The following is a 22,148-nucleotide window of genomic DNA, read 5'->3' on the forward strand; positions in this document are numbered from 1 at the left end:
TTAAAAGCATAGACATAAATGCAGAGACTAATCGAAGATCCTTATGACCCACAACAAAGCAAGCATACAACATTATATTCAAAAAATACACTCTGAATCCCCAACAGTTGAGGCCTGGGGACTTGTGACACCAGAGGTAGGATCTTTACCTTATACAGACCTTGGTGACTTTATCTTCTCTGGGCTTGTCTGGACTGCCGTTGATTAATGCAAGCTTTCAGCATTCTAGGGCAAGGATTTCCAATTTCTCTGCCTGCTGTGTAAAGAACCATTACTTCACCTGTTTGGCTACCAGTCCTTCGTTTTTTGTCTTTGACACAGAGTAACCATACATACCTTAATTTTAGTTTGTTTGTTCTACATTTTAAATTTTTTCTCATGTTTTTAAAGCTAGCCAAACTGCTGAAAGGAAGATGGCAGATAGGAAGAACAGGTGTATCTTTCTCCAAGAGCATTTCTAGATGGATAATTACTCGACATACAGTGCATATTTAAGATTATTTCTTTGTCTCAGTGTGATCTATTTCTAATTGTAGGAACCAGTATCTGGTTTCTCTGCAGAAGCAGCAGACTACTATTCACTACTAGATATTACTGGCTGGAGAGAGAGAGGGAGGCAGAGGAGGCAGGGAGCATACCTTAGGTGTTAAAACCTGCGGTAATAAAGTGTGAAATGTATTTATAGGGAAGGGACACTGCTAAGCGCTGGCAAGCCCTCCAGACTACCAGCTCAGGTACAAAGGGACTTAGAGCTTGCACACTCAGAAGTAACTGGCTTTCTAGATCCACTTCTGTACTGTGCTTCCCAGTATATCAATCAGTAAATAAGCAGTGCCAGACTAACCTGGCCTTCCCTGCTCATACACAATGCTGTACTCTCCATAGTTAGCTACCTCAGGACGCAGTCTAAGACAAAATATGACCAACTGTGTCTAAGCAGGAGGTTGTCAGAGTACTGTGGAAACTCTGCCTAATGCCCTGTGGGACTACCAGCCCATAGCAGGATGGGGTTTACCAGCTCGGGTGCTGCCAACACAGTTAGCCAAGCACAGCCAGGCTTCAAAGCTGTGTGGATGTGCTCACATAGCACACTGTCTTGACACAATAGGGCCTTCTAGATCTTGTATCTCTACATCTGTGTATTATTAATGTGTAAACTCGGTAATCCACAAGTTTACGAGTAGACTGCGCAAACATAAAGCTCTGTTACTATCGAAAAATTTGCTGGCATCCAAGTCCTGTTTGATCTCTGTAGGTAATTGTAGGTAATTGTATAAAGAGACTGTGAAAATTGTGTTTTAAATTGTTTGGTTTTGGTATGCGAGAGAGATCAGTTTCCTAAATTTTTGGGCATTTTCCATCTTTTTTTTTTCACCTAATAATATATACATAATTTGGTGAGTATTTTTAAAACATATTCCTCAATATGACCCCAGAAGATTATAATAAAATAGATCTCTAGTGAAATTAAGACTTGATGCATCATAACATACCAGATAGTAAATGGTGCCTTTTCCGTGACTTCTAAAAAAAAAAAAGAAGTTATTTTTGCTTGTCTTGAAACTGATATCTTGATGCTATTAATGTTTCCTGTGCTTAACTAGATCCTGAATTAATTTACAATTAATTTAGACCAGGCTGCTTCAGTTTGTGGTCATGACATTATCCCTCAAGCACTACTAGCAAACATAAGTAAGCACTAAATGATTTTATTTCTGGCCTAGCAAAGAAACTGTCTGGTTGGATTACAATGTATGGCTTAATTCAGGACCTAAATCCAAAAATTAAATTGGTTGAGGAAAAAAGGGTGGATATCCATCTGCAATTGCTTTGAAAGGATTTCCTAATATTGTTTTATCTTAAAACTGATTTAGCTTAAAAAAAAATAACCAGCAAATAATACAATCTGCAGGAGTTCTATTCTTACATGTGAACTGGCTTAAACAACTCACAGGGGTAATAAATAGAAGTAGTTAGGGGCTCAAGGGAAGTACCATTTACAGTATTCCAGTTTCAATTCCTATTTCTTGAATGCTTTCCAAAACTTGAGAATCACAGCCAACATTGTTATATTTTGCTCCTGACAGGGCTTTCTTAATTCTTCCAAAGCCTCATGGAGCCATAAATGACAGAAACAATAAAGTCTTTGTTTGTGCTCTGCATGCGGTGTCTGGAAATGCAGTGCATTATATGAAACAAGAGTTTTGTTTTCGCACAGGACAGTTACAGTTGATGCTGGAAAACTTTATAGTCCAAGTTGCTGGAAATTATTACCTTTATAGAAAAGAGCCATTTAATTAACACTTTCAAAATATGTGCCCCTATACGTGTGCTACCTGCCCATCACTGTATGTTTTGAATGTCATGTTGAGAGGGTGAAGGAGGACAAATACAATAGGCAGTCTTGGCAAAGCATCATCCACAGAAGCATTTATACTGTATAATATTTTTCAGAAGCACACTGTAGTTTTAACAGTGTCTTTTGTTTCTGGATTATAGACATAGATGAATGTGAAAGCAGCCCGTGTGTAAATGGTGCCTGCAGGAACAATCTTGGATCTTTCAATTGTGAATGTTCATCTGGCAGCAAATTGGACTCTACAGGACTGATATGCATTGGTGGGTATTTCCTCCTGTTATTTTCCCTTTTTCTTACCAACTTGAAAAGCACTGATCATACTGATTAAGCAGGAAATAACGCATTTCGGTAATTTCCCCATGATAGGAGACAGTATGTCTCCACAGGTAGGACCAAACAGACACATACTAATTTGGCTGCTTCAATAGAAGCAGGAACAAACTGAGAGAAACATAATTTATGAGGATGTCAAAACTACATTGAAAGTGGTGAAGTGCAGGTATTGTTTGGTGGGAGAGAGTGGGGATGTCATTATTAATAGAAATTATCTAGTCCTTTGGGAGGATGAGAATATGGATATGGCTATTAGTCTGGTAGTAGAGAAACTGTAGAGCAAAAATGCCCATTGAGTTCTTTAGTCACTTTTAAATCTGAGACAAGAAATCAAAAAGTGGAGGGACATCTACTTAAATACTGACAGGAAATCACATGGCTTCTAGGGTTCAGGACATTCTTCATAAACTGCAAAGAATGATTTTCCTAGCTGTAATGGAATGCTAACGGCTTTCCTGAATTTGTCAGGATCCCTGCACCTGAAGCAGACACATGAGTACTGTCTTGGTTTTATATACACACATGTTTATATATATATTTAAAAATAAATACTGTTAGCATCCTTTGAGTATTCTGTTGCATTAAAAAAAGCAGAGCACTGCACAGATTGTATTGGAGTAAACAGCAACAGTTGTCTGCAAGATGTCATTGGCATTATCTTTGGAAGCCACTCATTAATAATTTTTTTGCCTTTCCTGTCCAAGAAAACTCAAAGGATTAGAGACATCTGTACTTCTCAGGTGATGACAATCTGCTATTGTTTCATCTTATTTGTGTTAACATAATTGAAGTAATTTTAGTATACGTTGGTTAAAGTGAATTGGAGTGTGACTGAGTAATGCTAATTTTAAATGTGCCTTTTATTTTAAGATGGATTTGTCTGGTGTTCATGGTTCAACTTTCTAGCCTTGCCAAGATTTTCTTCAGATAGGAAATTAAATGCAAAGACTGAAGTTTCTATTTAAGGATGGAGTCTGTCTATGCCTTAATATGTTTTTTAAGTGTTTTTCATTTTTGTGCCTAAGCCTTCTCTTAGATTTCCCTCTAGCATACTGGCCAGTGAAGTTTAGTATTGTTTTTGCTCTTTTTCTTTTACATTGTGTCAAATTCTTCATATGATTCTGCTAATCTATGTTTTTTCGTAAAGCATATTTTCAATCTTGTGCTCTCACATCCAAAGATGCTGCAAGTTTGGGGAGAGCCTAATTATAACAATGTTATGGATTTATTTTGCGAAAGGTTTCCACTGGTATGTTTAAGAGTGTGCGTTCCCACTTGGCCTGAATATTAGTGGTACGTAACATAAAACGTAAACAAAAAAGAAATGCCTGAACAGTCAGATAAGAAGAGACTAATAGAAGGCAGCTATGTACTCTGAGCCTAATTGTAAATTTTTCACATTGACCAGAACAGCCTCAGAAAAAAGTTTTCTATACTAGAGGTGAGCATATGTTAGGACAGAAGGGTCAGAAGGACAGCTAATGCAAGGCATACTGTTTGATAGTGTTAGACCCCAGTTGTGTGTTTTTCTACCTTGGCAAAATTTCCTTTGGAATTGGTAGTGATTAGAGAAGGTCAGACTGGATTATTGAAAAGCGAGGAAGGGGTTGGAAGTTTTGAGTAGTTTACCGTGTGAAAAACTTTCAAGTGCTCTTGTACACTATTCTACATTAGCACAAGTTGTTTTTTTTCCCATTACCACTGCAGTGAAAGATTTGTATCTTGAAAATACTTGCCCTAATTTTTTTAGTGGCTTGTTTCCTCTAAATCATTCCTGTAGCATCAGATAAGAAAAGCATGTGGCAAAACATCAATGTAAGGCTAAAACAGTGATATAGTTTGGGAATTTGTCATGTTCTCCATAAGCATGATCAAAGGTACCATCAGATTCTGGACCTCCCCTTTGTTTTTTCTTTAATTTCAAATTTGCTCTCATGTCAGAACCAGAATCAGTCCTACATTATGTGAGTTTTTCTTTCTTTCTTTTATAACTAAAGTTATTGAGCTTAAAAACAGCAAAATTTTTTTAAGTAAAAACACATTGCAGCAATGTTAGAATAAGAAAGGATTAACATAACATTACTGTTAATTTCATTTTTACAATTTATTGCTCCAGTGTATTTGTTGCTACTTGGTCTTACTGCTGATTTTCACTGTCTTGTCAGCTGAGGTCATGTACTGCTTGAGAGACTGATATTATATGGTAAAGCTATGTGACTGCTGCATGTTCTTTACTCAGTCTGGGGACAAAAGGCTTCAGTTTGTCAGTTCCTCAGGTTCCTATGCTCAGTCTGCTCAGCCTCAAGGTTGAAGAACCAGGTGGCTTGAGCCATTTGCATCCGTATTACCTGTACAAATTTAGTATAGATGCGAGCCATTTGTCTCTCTGTGAACTTTCCTGGGCAGCGAAAAGGCGACTTCCTCAAATTACAGCCAGAATTCAAGTCACAACATTTGCACTCAGTATTTCAGCTGGAACCTCCAGCAAATGAGGGATGATAGTTCAGCAGCATCCAGCAAAAATATTGACATATTTTGCATTTATTTTGCTTGCACACTCACAGTGTTTGCAAAGCTGAGTCTGCACTCTTGGAGGAAAAAAGTGTAATTGTTTTTGAAATACATCCAAAAGTGTTAAGTAAAACTGTTGTATTGTTATTTTGGGAATTGCTTATGCAATAGCAATGCTACTATTTATGCCTTTTGAAGTATGCATTTAATACATGCTTTTTATGCATGTTTTAGTCAAGATCTGTGGAATTCATTAAGTGCACAGTAAGTAGGCTGCCATCTGCCTGTAGTATACATATATTCTTCTTCAAATCAGAATCAAAGAGATACAAGCCACTGAAAGAATGCTTTGATGCTGGATAATAACTTTTTCACCAAAGCAGGAGTCAAAGTGAATGCCCATTGTAGATTTCAGCTGTACAAAAGAGATTATGTAAAATAATGGAAATAAAGTAACAGTCTGAAGAAGATAAGACAAGCACACTTTGGTAGGATAATGTAGATGCAGCTGGTATGAGAAAAGTCACCTGCTAGTATGTATAATTTAAAAACATTTTGAGATGTTATTTTGATTTTTCCATACTGTAAAGTTGGCTACTAAAAAGAAATAATATTGAGCTCAAAAGACTTCTAGTTAATAAAGCAATGGAAGCATTTACATTTTGATAAAATAAAGCAAAGACATCAACATATGGGCAGAAAGCTGGATATGGCGTAAAAATGCAAGTAAAAACCTTGTATTTCCTCTCCCCAAGTTCATCTCCCAATGTGGACATGTGGTGTCTATCCCATGACTGGCTAAGAGCTGACCCAGCTAATGACTGTGCAGGTTTCATGTTTGATCTTATTATGTTAACCCAAGTCTTGACTGTTAGCAAAAGGCTGATCAATGTGTGGAAAAGAGGCCTTTTCCACCGTTCTACATCACTTGTTAGTTTGTGCACTTTTTTAAGGGTGGTGCTCTGACTCATAATTTTGAGACCAACGTTAACTCAAGTAATAAAACTGTTTTACACTGCTAATGAAGTATGTTGCCCAGTTTCTAGAGCTTATTCCAATCACACTCTTGGACCAGTTTTTTTCCTCTTCCTTTAGCCAAAGAAGGTTTGTGCTCTCTGTGGTCTGCATAAATTTATTGCATAACAGTTCTGTAGGAATGTTCAAGTTGTTTAAAAAAATAGTTGGAATGATTGTGTCTTAAGCACATTGCTGCTAAAAATTAGGTATTAATAACTACTCATCAACAGTACCTAATAGATTGTCTGGCTTTTTGTACATATAACATATATAACTCTTAAAGCCAAGTCCTATTCCTCTTTCATTAGTCATCTCATTAAATTCATCTGGGCCACTTGCTTAGCTTTGTACTCCGAGTATGTACATATAGTAAAAGTCTACCCATGCACACTTCCCAATATGGTTTAGTTCTTTACAGATTGCTTTTCCTATCTGATAACAAAGATTGTCATCTGCTTCCAGGAATTTTATACCATTTGAGTGTAATATTGTAAAAGTACTGAGCAAAAGTGCTGCAAGTACAAATTCTAAACTATGTAACTGATTTAGGATCTAACCGCCATTTTAAAAAACAGCTTGGGTACCAAAAGCATAGATATAAAGACTTGAAGATTTAGGTAAGTAAATGAGAATTTCAGAAGATCTCAGGCAGCAGAGACAACAGTTGTGGCTGAAAATCTCCCCTCTGCTCAGTGGCTGTCTAGCCTGGACAGCAGTTAACAGGTGCTGCCTGATGTGGCTGGGCACTTACTGAAATGGGTTTGTCCTGAGCTGCTCTGGGTTCCCAGCCTGGTAACTCAATTCATGATTCAGGAGCTGGATGTGCTAAGCCTGAGCTCTCTGGAGTCAAGGGTGGAGTATAACCTAACAGGTATGTTCGAAGCAGAGCTAATGCACCAGCAAAAGCAAACCCCTAAAAGAATACAGCCCATCCTTATCCTCCACATTTTTATCTTTATTTCCTTCTGGACAACCATGAAGGTTCACTGTGTGGGGGAGAGGCAAGAGCACCTGGATTTCATAACCCAGTGTCTAGACAGTCATCTGGAAGTGGGAGTCTGAGGTTGTGATCTCTGCTTTTGTTGTGACTTGTCTATTTTAGGCTGATCAGTGACTTGATAAAAGAAATAAATAAATCCACTGTAGTATCTGGAGGACCTCTGCTAGCTGTGGGATCTGAACTATAAAATGACTCAGTGTTCACTATTGCTCATTTCCTTTCCACCACTTCTAAACTAAAATATGTACAAAATTACTGTAATGGAAGGTTTTCTTTTAAAAGAGAGCCTGCACTCTCTTGTCTACTGGTGGCATGAACATGGCATGCCAACTGGTTTTGCTGTAGTGATTCCATGTTTTTATTCTGCTGCAGATAGCCTGAAGGGGACTTGCTGGCTTAACATCCAAGACAGTCGCTGTGAAGTCAACATCAATGGCGCTACACTGAAATCTGAATGTTGTGCTACCTTAGGAGCAGCTTGGGGCAGTCCATGTGAGCGATGTGAATTAGGTATGCTCTCATATCCTCCATCTTTTGGGCTCGATAATCTTAAAGGCCTTTTCTTTTCTTAGATCTTTTTGTGATCTTTTGGGAAAAGAGGCCACTAGATAGATTCTCATCATTTTCTGTGTAGAAAGCAGACAACACAAAAAACTTACGAAATGAATTGTCTTATTTAGCATTATTTTAATCTCCACCATCAAAGATAATTCTAATAACTTTGGATGTTCTAATAACATGTGGACAAATCTTTCAATAATTACATATGTTTCATCTCCACAGGGACTGTGCATTGAGCTATGAAAGTAAAGACTACAGTATTAAAGTGAAATATCTGGTAAAAGTCTTGTGGGTTTTTTATGCTGTAGATTGTTAACACTTTTTTTCCAGCTGGAAATGTACATGTCCACATGGCTTATGTACAATTATTGACTGCAGAACAGTAATGCTGGTAGGTTACAGGGATATGTCTACAAGTTGGAAGCAGGAATTCTAACTCTGTGCTTTATTTTGTGGAAAAAATACTGTGCTGCATTCTCCCCATATGAATAATTCTCCCCATTTGAATACCACTTGCAGCTGAACTAGTGTCAGGGCGTTTAGCTTTTCATTTTTAACTGGCACAATCGCTATGGGCATGTATCCAATCTAACAAGCATGGTGCAAACATCCAATAGGGCTCTTAACTGTGCAATGCAGCATCAAGCAAAGATAAAGCTCTGGGCTCCAGCAAGCAGCATGATCAGGTTAGACTGGTGGAACTGATCACTGATCAATCTAGATAGCTACTTAGCTCAGTCTGGGTATGTCTGACCATTTAGTTTCCTATTCTCTAAACTTCAGCTAGCTTTCACTGAGCTACATCATGCAACATTTTGCATCCTAAAATAATGTCATTTGTCAGATACTTTATTAAGCTGCAGTGGAAAAAAAAGCCTTTTGTGATAACTGACATCACTAAAGCTTTAAATCTTCAGGCAAGTTTACAGGAAATTTACCTTTCAGCTACATCTGAGTGCAGAGGTTGATATGAGTAGATTCATATCTACCTCTTCACTTGAGTATTCTTGTCTCTGTTGAGGAAAGCACATGACAGAGTTATTGTCTAAGATTTAATTTGCTCAACTATTCACCTGTTTTAAACAACATAAATGATTCACTGCCTTTCTTGATTTATGCTAGAGCACTCACCAGCTTATACAGTCAAATTATTAGAGAATTCAGAAGATACATTATTTTTAAATTATTTACTCCTATGTTTCTACCATTCTAATCAGCAATATATCTTTCTGACTTGATTCCAGACACAGCTTGCTCAAGAGGATTTGCCAGAGTGAAGGGTGTTACCTGTGAAGGTGAAGTTTTTGCTTCTTACTGAAGATGTCACTATTTTTTACATTGGTTTTGTTAGGCATAATCATACTGAATGTCTTCACAAGCAGTTACTGATTGTGGGGAAGTATTATGTTACACTGTTTGTTGAAGAATATAAAAATGAAACGCAGAATGGAAATGCTCCTTCAAAATACATTTAATCCTTTTAATTTTTCTTTCTCTAAAGCCATATCCATCAGCTTGTCAATGAGAAGTGAGTGTGGGATCTTAGTGCCCTATGATGAAGATCTTGAAAGAATCCCTTGAGAATGAGCCAAATGCTTGTTCAGAACAGTATTCAGACCCTAATACAGTATGGATGAAAGCCTCCTGCTTTCTTTCATGTGACTTAAATTCTCAATAAAGCTGTAGCTGTCTCCTTCATATAACTCAACTCTTTGTTTCCTGAACAGATGTAAATGAATGTGATGTTTTCCCTGGGATTTGTCCCAATGGGCGGTGCATAAACAGCAGAGGCTCATTTCACTGTGAGTGCCCTGAAGGACTGACACTGGATGGAACAGGACGAGTCTGTTTAGGTAAGAACATATTCAACTGTGCTAGGTTTCTAGCTGTGTCCAACAGCTGTCCAAAATTATTCTCAAAGGAATGTGAAAGGATTTCTGAATTCCTCAGAAAGCAGTTTGTTAAGCGTATGTTTTAGTTTAGGCTTGCTCAAGCATCAAAAGCCTGTGCCAGTTAGTCCCCTGGGGGAATATGAATGTTTGTGGTAAGGACTTGTTTTGCACACAATGCAATCAATAGGTTTTGCTAGAGTGCTGCCCTACCTCTGACTCCTATTCACAAGCAGCATTGTCTGGCTTACTGAATGATAGATGATAAGCAGTCAGCAGCTTATGATGCACTGCAAATCTGTGAATGGTGCTCTTCTCCGTGGCTATCCAGTCATTTTGTGAAACTCAAATGTTACCTTGTAGCACTAGTATGGTCTATCTGGGAGTAATCAAAAGAGTGTAAATAAAAATAAGACTCCATCTTTGCGGTAGAGATTAATATTTTCTACTGCAAAACATGATGTCCATGAAGACATACATTTCTCCAGGAAAGACTTCAAGTATAAAAAAATACTGAACCCCTGTTTAAGTTCCAGAAAACAGAAATATTCTGTAGCAAGTCTATTTAAGTGTTGTTAGTCAGCATCTTCAGAAATCAGTGTGCAGAAATGAAAAAAGATAAAAGTCAGAATGTACTGGATATTTAGAGTAGGTTCTGGAATCCATATTATTTGTTCTTACCATTTCTAAAGAACTGTAAAAGTATGACTACTGAAAGCATTGTTTTCTTTTAAGAAAACAGTGCAAAGGAATAAAAAATAACTTTTCAGCCCTTGCTTTATGTCAAAGATTATCCTACTCTAACATCAATTTTTCATTTCAATAGTGTTCTCTTTCCTCAAGCAGACTGAAATTTAAGGGAACATTTTTGCTTTAATTGTACCTTACCAATAGCTGATACAAACAGTTACCAAGTCGTGGGGTTTTTTTATGTGAATGTAATTCTAGAGATATTTTTAAAAATAAGCAGGGTTTTGAAATTAAGCAGATGCGTATAATCAGTATAATTGTCTCAGAAAAAAAGAAACAATGCAAAAGCAAGTCTGCCCAGATGCATTACCTGTTATGTTTGTGTGCACATATGCAGTTTTGCATGTGTAGGGTTTACTTGATACTCCACCTTCTCAACGCCAAACTTACTGTTGCCAGTAACTGGCATCTGTGGCCATCAACCCTGTATTATTTCGCATAGAGAAATTTGATGAGGACAGGTGTGAATTTAATTGTGGTGGATAGCTATAATGAAAAGTTGGAACAAAGAACCTGCTTTCAAGTAATATACAGGATTTCTTTGCCCTCAAAGCCGCATTCCCTTTTCTTATTTTAATAAAAAAAATTACCTTTAATATTGCAACATTAATATTACATGTATTTGCTTATGCCACACAAGCACTGTGCCCTATGTCATGTATTTCTGAAACATATTTCCTACAGGATCCACTACAGTGTTTTTACTGCAAACAAATACTTATTAGTAGTATGTTTGCTGAATCTCTGGAAATTAAAATAAATATGATCTTTATATTCTTTTGACACTTTCTTATATTTGCTTTTAAATTGTTTAATTTCAAATGTGCATAGGGTACAAAAATTTACATTATAAATTCGCATAAATTTGAAGGGCTTGTATGGAGAACACTTCAGCAGCTCATCTATATTATTTTTAGAACTTGCATCTTCTCAAAAGCTTTTTGTGCTGAGCATTTGGGTTCCTTTAGGTTTTCTAAAGCCTAGGCTTTTGTCCAGTATATTATATGAAATATTAATGCTTATATTTATAATGAAAATACAGCTGGTCTGCCTCATTCGAACAGGAGTACCAGTTCTCACATAAACCAAAATGCAACTATTCAGCAACTATATTTCGATAAGGTAATTGTTCCCAGCCTGGGATACCCAGCTCCACCATCTTAGGAAACTTTCTGTTAAAAAATATCATTTTGTTTTGTATCCTGCCAGTTACTTCAGATTGTTCTGCTGACAGGCAGGGTACTCAGCAAAATGACCACACACTAGCTGTATAACATGTACAGTTTATTAAACAAGAATACTAAAGGGAATAATCACACTAAAGCAAACAAGCACACTGACATGAATCAGGTATATATATAGTAAATAAGCACAGTAAAGCAAACCAGATAAGATATATATATATATATATATGTATAACACTGAGGAAAATTAGCAATGCATTAAATCATTACTGCATAGAGAGAACAGTGATTAAGAACAAATACATCACCAGCTACAACCAAATCATCATCCAGGCCCACACTTCAAGCTGGGAAACCTGTTGTAGCCAATGCCAGGAATCCCAGGTAATTTGGAAAAGTCCTACACAGTGCATCCACCCTTACGTTTGGCTTCTTAATCACTGTTCTCTTTATGCAGTAATTATTTGATACATTGTTGATTTTCCTCTGTGCTATACATACATAGAAGCATTTATAAAGCAAAGGGTAAAATGACTATTTTTTGTTTTAAAATGAGCAGATATTCGCATGGAACAATGCTATCTGAAATGGGATGAAGATGAGTGCCTTCAGTCTGTGACTGGCAAGTTTCGTATGGATGCCTGCTGCTGTGCTGTGGGGGCTGCCTGGGGCTCTGACTGTGAGGAGTGTCCTAAGCCTGGCACCAAGGAGTATGAGGCTCTGTGCCCCAGAGGTCCTGGCTTTTCCAACAGGGGAGATATTCTAACTGGTAGGCCTTTTTATAAAGGTAAGGGTTCATTCTTGGATTTTAAAATTAATTACAGGTACACCTGTTTGAATATTCTAAGAAAATGTCAGTGTTTCTGTGTATGTGTATTATGTACTTGAGATGAGAAATGTTGTAAAGATAGTTGCCTGAAAGAGCTGACCTTACCTGTGGAAAACTCTGTTTGTGTGGTGATCAAGAGTATTACAGGAGCCTAAAAGGAAAAGGTGCAAAGTTTGAATTTGGTAAGGAGTAAAGGGAAATTACTACAACAGGACTGAAGGGAGAGAGCTCTCAATAAGAACAGCAGAAAATGTGCACCTTGTTTTTTTAGGTAGTGCTTTGCAAAGAGTGAGGTTCTGTAAAGTCAGGGAGTTAACATTTAAATGTAAAATATGATGAAAATTTGGCCAGGGTTCTCTGAAAGAGAGACTGAAGAAGGATGGGTACTTTCTATGGTTTGCATAATTAATATGTAATTAAAAGTGAAGTGTATCTGTTGCATTATGTGGGCAATAACAAGGAGCTGCAGTGATAAAGTAATAAATAGAAGCCTCTTGTCCAACTTTTACTAGATTCACTTCTGGTGCAGCAAAAAACAAAGCTGAAGAAGCTGGAAAATATTAAGTAAGCAGATCTGAGATATTTTATGTGACTGTGATCTGAGAAGAAAACCATAATTTCTTTGTGCAGAAGCTGAAGTGATCCAGAAATATTTTATTATTTTATCTATTTTTAAGAGCATGTACTCTGAAGCATTTGCATTGAAATATGTTGAGTCACGTGAGAAAACTTGAAACAGATTAGACCTCTCTTTCATCAGAAGTAAGCTCTGATTTTCAAGTGTTATTATTTTCAGGCAAAGCTCACAACATTCAGTGGTGCTTTACTAAACACAAAAGGAATATAATAATTATATCTCATAAAGAAAAATATATAATAATAAAAAACTTTTATAAAATATTTAATTAGAAATAGTAAAATATTAATTATTTAATAATAGCAAATTCTTGTCCACTCCAAGATTTTTGCAAGGTTTTGCTTCTTGTTTCTGCTTTTGTATTTGGACCACATTTTTCTGCCATTCACATTCAGGATATGGAAGTTTGTTTCCTCAAAGATGGTTCTTGGGTAAGGATATTCATCCAGCAAATTATATCGCAGTGTGAAAGAAAAGCTCGTTAAAGTTTTTAAATGCTGTTGGGCGAGTGCATATGAGGGAGGCTGACAGAGGAAAAATCTTTATTTGTCCCGTGCAAGATCCTTTAACATCCTATGTTATCCAACACTCTTGCAAAATGGGTTTAGAAAAAACATTTATTTTGATGTTCTACAAAAGAAAAGTTACCTTTTTCTAAACTGAGCTCCATATACCACTGTGGCAATCTCAATTTTTAAAAAATTGCAATTGACCAGGTAATAGTTGCATCTTTTACAAGCTGATTGAGGAACACCATGAATATTCATTGTGTTAGAAAGCAAAACAGAGCACAATACCTACACTGGCATCATAGAATTATGGAATCATAGAATGGTTCGAGTTGGAAGGGACCTTAAATATCATCCTAAAGTTTCAACTTCCTGCCACAAGCAGGGATACCTTCCACTATACCAGGTTGTTTAGAGCCCCATCCAGCCTGGCCTTGAACACTGCCAGGGATGGTGTATCCATGTTCATCCATGTTCACTAACCTGTTCCAGTGTTTCCCCACACTCAAAGTAAAGAATTTCTTCCTAATATCTAAACTAAATCTACCCTCTTTGACCTTAAAGCCTTTCTCTCTTGTCCTGCCACTTCATGCCCTTGCAAATAGTACCTATCCAGATTTTCTTGTAGGCCCCTTTTAGGTACTGAAGGGCTGCATCATGTTCAAAAGCCTCAACTCAGGAAATTTCACTAAATTTGGTTGATTGCTGATGCATATGAACTGTTTTGGTTATTGGGAAGCAAAGAAAGCATAAACAATTCAGCAGGTAGGGGAACATCTTTTCTCCCCCCCTACCCCCCAAGGCTTAAATTCAACCTACTGCCTCTCCTCCACCCTTCATGATGTCTGTCTCTTCCTGTCCCATGGATGAGGCTGTTAGCAGCACAGGGCCTTGGCGACACTGTGACAGTGTCCCTTTGTCACCCGCTGCTTCTTAGTCTTTTCTTTCACTGCTTTTTCTTCCTTATTTATTTCCTGTGCCCTGGCATGGGCTCCTCCATGACACAGGGGCCCTCAGTCAGAGAGTTCCTGCTCTAGCTTGGGTTGTCCACAGCCCCTGCTCCCTCAGGGTGTCCTAGCCCCAGTGTGGGTCACTTGTGTACTCATGTACATGGATCACCCATAGGTCATGGTCATTCAGGGATCTCGCTACCATAGTGGTACCACATTGCATGTGGGTCACAATCCCTCAGAAGTGTCTCTGCCCCAGAATGCACCCTCCATGCACCACTATCCCTCAGGGTGTTCCTGGCTCTGCTTGGGTTATCTAGGGGCCACAGTCTCTCGGGCATATCTCTGCCGTGACATGGGTCATCCACCACTCTCAGGGAGGTCCCTGCCCTGTTGTGGATCTTCCAGAGGCAGCAGTCCCTCACAGGTGTCTGTGCCCTGAAATAGGTCTTTCAGGGCTAGCAGTCTCTCAGGGGTTTCTCCTCAGAAATTAAGTTCTGCCTTCCAAGAGTGCATCTACATTCTTGTTTCAAACAGTGCCCTCTCCTGCTTACCTTATTGCCACATTTTTCCATTCTGCATAGGTGGAAGCCATTCCTCCAGACTGCTGCAACCCAAACCCTGCCTTTAATGCCCAGTACAACTGGTGAAGAAGGAACAGGAAATTTCCATTAATTATATACCTTAGTGCTTAAGGCTGATCTTTTCTTTTGTTTTTATTTCATAGATATCAATGAATGTAAAATGTTTCCTGGTATGTGCATGAATGGTAAATGCAGAAACACAATTGGAAGTTTCAAATGTAGATGTAACAGTGGGTTTACTGTAGATATGGAGGAAAGAAACTGTACAGGTAAGTCTTCATTTTCCCCAGTTTTTCTTAGAATCAAAGAATAGCTCAGGTTGAAAGATATCTCACAAGATCATCTGCTCCAGCCTTTTATGAGAAAGAGAACCTAGATGAGATTAAATAGCATCCTGTCCATCTTGGGAACATCCAGTGATGGGGACTCTGCCATGTCCCATGTGCATTTTAAAGGAGCTTGAACTTGTTGAATGGCTTGGTGATCTGTAAACTTGATGTCATTCATTAACTTTGGTTTTTAAGAACTTAATCTTTGGATGGAATGGCCAGCTGTTTTAAATTTTCCTTTTAGAAAGTGATTCTTTAATAAATGGAACATTCTTTTTGTACATGTACATTAGGAATTTTTTTAAAAGGTGTTAAAGATACTTTCATGTTCATACAACTTGAAAAATCAGTAAGTATCAACAGTGAAAGCTGTTCATACAACTTGAAAAATCAGTAAGTATCAACAGTGAAACCAAATTCAATGTTTTAACATACAGATAAACTTAATTTATGTTCCTTACTTTATGGACATTTTATTGCCAACTAAATTTAGAGACTTCACTACAAATTAATTTTCATTTAGATTTCATAGCCAAGCACACACACAGGCACCTCTGTAATACTGAAATCAATTCAATGTTAAATTGATATTTGTATTTAATATAAAAGTTTTATATTTTGTTTTTTACTGCCTGGAAAAACTAAAACGGAAGATACGTGTGATAGTTTTCTGATTATGAGAACTTGATGCCTGCATTGTGGGTGGCTCTGTGCTGAAAATGGAGGAAGTTTTGTTGTACCACACAGGCATCCATAAAATAATATGAAGTGTGGGTAGTAAGGCATGTTAACTGAGGTTGGTCTGGATGTTAATGTTGCCCTAACTGGTGATTTCCTTAGTTTTATAGTGATTGTATTGATGAGCAATGCATTTAACAAACTTTATTTCTAAATTAGCAAGAATAGGTCAGAAAACTTCTCCCTACAAAAGCTTTTTTTTGGTTCTGTTTTCCATTGAATGTTTGTTCTGATTAAAATGTTCCACTGAGCAGCTGTAGAGAACTTGGTTTTATTAAATTGAAGACTTTAAGATTTTGGCGTTTTTTGAGTTATTTTTAAAATAAGCAACAATATGCTTTTTTTTTATAAAGCTTGCAGACACACTGTAACATCCCAGGCCCAGCACATCCAACACCTCCACACATCTGAGTTTGAGGGCTGAGTTATCCTCTCCCAGCAGAAACCTGGCTGTGGGGAGTGACACAGAGGCAAAGGAGACTATTGCATGTGGTGAAAAAAATAACTGTTTTAAATCTTTAACAGATCCTTAGTTAGCCTTATATTTGCCTATTTTTCTTCAACCATTTATACAAATGAATCTGCTGCCCAGCTTACCAGTGTATTGCAAACATATTGATTCTCCTTTCAGATTCCTTGCTCCCTGGCCTTCTTGGATGACAGAACCAATCCTATGCTTTATCTTGGACTAATGTCTTTATTGTTTCAAGTATTCTGCTATTCCCTGTACAGACTTCATGGTTTCTTAATATGTGAAAATTAATTACGTAGCAGTTAATGAAGCTGAAAGTAGAGGGTATAGTGGAGAACATGACTCAAAGGCGTTGGACTCTAGTTGACCCCAAACAGTGGGTGGGCAGTAGAGTAAGGAAGACAGAAGTCTTAGAATATGTGAGGAGGTCGTAAATAGCAGGCTCTACAGTTTTTCTTTCTAGTCCTCTCTTTCAGCACTGGCCTATCCTACTGGATCATATCCATATTACAAATTACTGTTAAGCTTCCTGCCTCACTAGCAGTGTGTATTACAAAAAACTCTTCCTTCTTTTCTTTTTACCTTCTGCACACCTGCTAGTTTTCCATAGTAAGTTTCATTCAACGTTAATTAGTAAGATAACCAGTGAACTGTAAATCTGGCTTTCAAAGGTACTACTTTAATTCCTAATAGAAAGGGTATATGTAAGCTTACAATGCTATTACTGGATAAATGTCTTCATAATAAGCCTTTTAATATCAATGGCACTATAATAATGGAGTCAACTGGTACCTCTGTATTTATAACAACTCAGAATTTATTACAGTTAGTAATTTCCATAGAAATCTAACCTTAAATTACACTTAATGGAAGCCTTAATTTAACCTATAGTTGAGAGCATTGAAGGCACTGCTCTATGAATCTTTCACAAACTTATAATTTATATTCATATCTCATATTCACATAATCAAATATTCTTTTAAATATTAAACAAATTTAATTTTTGGCAGTTGATCTATATACTACATATGATTTCTGTAGAGTTAATTTATCATGGCCAAGCATTCACTACTGAGAAAAGCAGGATAACCCTAAGCTGTGTTTGATTTTTCTACCTCACCATTACTATAAAATAGACATCGATGAATGCTGGATCTCCCCTGACTTATGTGGAAGTGGTACTTGTGTCAACACTCCTGGAAGCTTTGAGTGTGAGTGCTTTGATGGTTATGAAAGTGGATTTATGATGATGAAGAACTGTATGGGTAAGTGTTGCCAGGATGACCTGGAGTCTGTCCATTTATTGTACAAAGCCTGACTGCAGTCTATACGATACGAGCTCTACTCCACTGAACACTTCATACATATAATTATTGTGACTTTCTGAGTAAATGGGGCAGATATTGCTGCAGATATAAGCTATGCATATAGCTTTCCTTGTTCTTTCTGCTAATTACTTTTACGTGTCTCTTTGTAGATATTTTAGAATAGCAGCAACTATTCATTCATATAGTTTAAAAATGGCTAATGAGATATCCAAACATTTGGTAAAGTTAGGAATAGAAGGCTGGGGTTTCAAAAGTAGTGTGATTCATTTTTCCTTGATTCTTCCAGTACTCGAGAACTTTTAGGAGCATTTCCTGAAAAATCTCCTCTCTAATCTGTCTAAAGTTGTAAGAATATATATGGAGAAACCAAAAGATACTAGTCACCTTAAAAATAATCGAGTTAGTATTGTGGAGTACTTTGTGAAATACATCATGAAATATATAATGAAAGTGAAATCTCTTGAGATTTTCACCTGGAAGAGGCTGAATGGGTCCTCGTCATGCCCTTCTTGAAGATTGTATTGACATTTCCTCTTCTCCCATCCTAAAGATCCTTGTGTAATTTCCATGACTTTTCAGAGATGGTCAAGAATGGCTTAAAAATTACATTGGCCAGTTTACTTTCAGCACTCATAGGTCTTGATGTCTTTTGTCAGCAGTTCGCTTCTCTCATTTCCCGTCATCTTTCTGCTGCTGCTATTAGACCCTTAACATCCCTTACCAGGGTGAAGTCCTGGTGACTGGCTTTCCTAACCCAATCCCTGATTACTCAGACAGTGTCTTTGTATTTCTCTTGCATCAGCTGTTCCTGCTTTTAGCTGTCTTATGTTTCCCTTTTTGTGTTTTAAGTTCTGTAAGGAGCTTTTGTCCTCATTAACTGAACCCAAATATGTGGTCCTATGGGCTTGTGTGCTAGGAGGCAGTGCAGGCCTCCCATCCTCTTTACTTAATATCCTGAAAACTGTGATGATTTTAAACCCCAAAAGTTAGCAAAAAGTCTTTGCCTGATTCAGAGATGAACACAACAAAGAATCTAAACCATGGAAGCTGTATAGCCTTCATGAGAGACTGAGTACAATGCAGAGAATCAGTGCTGTATGGTGAACATATATGATCTGTAAGGTAGAGGGAGGGACTCAAGATGTATAAATAAGTAGAGTGAGGAAATAAGACAAGAAATTACGTCTTGAGGGCCTTTTTCAGGAACTAAGAAAGGGAAAGTATAATGTTAAACAGAAATATTTTGGAGCTGCAAGGACTACCCAAGTAGGATAGTACTGAACGAGATGTTGAATTCTATCAACAGGCAGATTCTCTCCTCATGAATAACCTGCAAAACCCAATGATATATTGGCCAAATCAGACTAATGAAAGATAACACTAGTCTGCCTGTTGAATAAATGTCTATAGTTTCAAGGATAGGGAGTCATAATGCTTCCTGGAAGCCCAAAAATATGTGTGCTCCCTGCACTTTTAATTTTTGAACCTTTAGCCGTATTTCTTTTCATCCACATCTACAGCATTAGCTGTTTTTTTTTTGAGGTTTGTGAGTCAAATAGTCAGTTTGCCATTATAAGGTGTAATAAACATATACAAACCACACAACAACATATTCCGGAGACATCAAACTGAATGGCCATGCAATTTAAAGTTTACACATACATCCCCATTAGCAGCATCCACAGACAGCAATTTTAATGCATACATAGATGAGTGTCTGGTTGCATTAAAAAGCACTTTTTTCAAAATTTCATCATATTCATGCATTATTCTAAATGGTAACTATTCAGGCAATTGCTGTCTTTTCTTGTGCCCTGTTTCTCTTAGGATGCTTGATTTTGAATTATGGATTTCTGGTTTGCTAGAGGGGAAAAATACCCATTTTTAGAGTTAATAAGTATAGTTATTTTATTTGCTTTTTTACGCACTATAGGAAGAGTGGCACTGCTTTAATGAAGCAAAGCTTTTATTTCTGACCTCCAGATCTTGTCACATAGAGGCACTGAGAATTGCTTTTCTCTTTGTTACTCCTTAGAAATGATTTCTTATTTGTTTATCATGGTTTCTTTGCAGATATTGATGAATGTGAACGCAACCCTCTACTGTGTAGAGGCGGCACATGTGTGAATACTGAAGGGAGTTTTCGGTGTGACTGTCCTTTGGGACATGAGCTGTCACCAGGACGTGAGGAATGCATAGGTGAGTTTCAACTCTGACTGGTAGTCTGCAGTTTTCTGACAAGACTGGTCATTTGTGCTAAGAAAACTTCTTGTCTGTGGCAAGGATAGGGTTTCAGGAATACCTTATACAAATTCATGCTCCTCCATTATATGAGCAACTTTATATGAGTATTTTACAAATCTTGTAATATCTCCAGTGCCCTTAACACTGTTTACTTCAAAGAGGGAAATTTTATGAGGCCTACTAGGAATTATTTAGCAACTCAAAGGACTGCATCACACATGGTGGCAACTTTTAAGTAAAATACATACAAGCACAACATAAGCGTTCCTACAGTCACAAAAAAAAGTATTGTGCCTTATTGCACAATGTGCTCTCCTTTTTGCACACGATTCACCAAAATAATGAAAAAATGCAAAAAACGTAATGCCTAATATCTTCTTCGTTTCTGTTTTTGATGTATAGTTGCTTTGAATTGATTTAAACCAGCAGATTTTGCAGTTAATGCTCACAGACCAGAAACAAAGAAGATAAACCTTTGAACACTGTCTTAAACATACTGTTCAGAGCTGCCATCCTGGTTTCAGGTGGGATAGAGTTAATATTTTCTTAGTAGCTGGTACAGTCCGGTGTTTCGGCTCTAGTCTGAGGACAGTGTTGATAACACAAGGACATGGAACTGTTGGAACAAGTCCAGAGGAGGGCCACAAGAACGATCAGGGAGCTGGAACACCTCCCTTATGAAGACAGGCAGCCTGGAGAAGAGAAGGGTGCATGGAGACCTCATAGCAGCCTTCCAGTGTCTGAAGGGGTCCTACAAGGGACTCTTCATTAGGGGCTGTAGTGATAGGACAAGGGGTAATGGGTTAAAACTTAAACAGGGAAAGTTTAGATTAGATATAAGGAGGAATCTAGCTGGAGGTCTGTGACTAATGGAGTCCCTCAGGGATCGGTGCTGGAACCAGTGCTGTTTAGTATTTTCATTAACAACCTTGATGAGGGAACTGAGTGTACCCTCAGCAAGTTTGCTGATGACACTAAACTGGGAGGAGTGGCTGACACACCAGAAAGCTGTGTTGCCATTCAGAGAGACCTGGACAGGCTGGAGAGTTGGGCAGGGAGAAACTTGATGAAATTCAACAAGGGCAAGTGTAGAGTCTTGCATCTGGGGAAGAACAACCCCATGTACCAGTACAGGTTGGGGGTTGACCTGCTGGAAAGTAGTGAAGCGGAAAGGGACCTGGGGGTCCTGGTGGATAGGAGGATGACCATGAGCCAGCAATGGGCCCTTGTGGCCAAGAAGGCCAGTGGCACCCTGGGGTGCATTAGAAAGGGTGTGGTTAGTAGGGCAAGAGAGGTTCTCCTCCCCCTCTACCTTGGTGAGGCCGCATCTGGAGTATTGCATCCAGTTCTGGGCCCCTCAGTTCAAGAAGGACAGGGAATTGCTTGAAAGAGTCCAGGGCAGAGCCACAAAGATGATTAAGGGAGTGGAATGCCTTAATTAGGAACACCTAAAAAGCCTCAAAGCCACCAGTTTAAAATATTACCTCTCACCCTCATTCTTTAGCATTTGAGCAGTTATTCTGCATTCTGAGTAACAGGTAATTGATATGAATAATTGTTTTCCAGATGTAAATGAGTGCTTGTTAAGTGACAATCTCTGCAGAAATGGCAAGTGTGTGAACATGGTTGGAGCATACCAGTGTTCCTGTAACTCTGGGTACCAAGCTACTCCTGACAGACAAGGCTGCATAGGCAAGTGTTGTACAGTTTCACCTATGTATTTCTGCTTCAGTGTATATTGCTTCATCTGTCTTTGTTTTTATTTAATTTCATGCCTGCCTTTGAAACTGAGCAAAACCATCTTCTGCTATTGGGTGTATCATGAACCTTTACTTTAGAAATATAAAGAAGGTATAAAAATATGGGTGGTGTACTGAGCTCTGTTGGGTACTTTGGAAAAAAAATATATTTCTGGTACTATATT

General features: G+C 37.9%; 1 protein-coding gene across 2 annotated transcripts in view; it reads left to right on the top strand.

Annotated features, from left to right (window-relative positions):
- FBN2 (fibrillin 2) overlaps nucleotides 1-22,148 on the top strand; it is a 149,941-nt gene that overhangs the window by 77,865 nt on the left and 49,928 nt on the right. For both annotated transcript variants that reach the window (XM_005154899.3, XM_005154898.3), the window contains exons 20-28: nucleotides 2,500-2,619; nucleotides 7,593-7,730; nucleotides 9,026-9,076; nucleotides 9,509-9,634; nucleotides 12,164-12,391; nucleotides 15,257-15,382; nucleotides 17,789-17,917; nucleotides 20,054-20,179; nucleotides 21,791-21,916. In XM_005154899.3, the coding sequence (XP_005154956.3) occupies nucleotides 2,500-2,619; nucleotides 7,593-7,730; nucleotides 9,026-9,076; nucleotides 9,509-9,634; nucleotides 12,164-12,391; nucleotides 15,257-15,382; nucleotides 17,789-17,917; nucleotides 20,054-20,179; nucleotides 21,791-21,916 (1,170 nt within the window). The remainder of the gene's footprint in view (nucleotides 1-2,499; nucleotides 2,620-7,592; nucleotides 7,731-9,025; nucleotides 9,077-9,508; nucleotides 9,635-12,163; nucleotides 12,392-15,256; nucleotides 15,383-17,788; nucleotides 17,918-20,053; nucleotides 20,180-21,790; nucleotides 21,917-22,148) is intronic.

This window comes from Melopsittacus undulatus, chromosome Z (genome assembly GCF_012275295.1).
Source record: "Melopsittacus undulatus isolate bMelUnd1 chromosome Z, bMelUnd1.mat.Z, whole genome shotgun sequence".
NCBI classification, from domain to species: domain Eukaryota; kingdom Metazoa; phylum Chordata; class Aves; order Psittaciformes; family Psittaculidae; genus Melopsittacus; species Melopsittacus undulatus.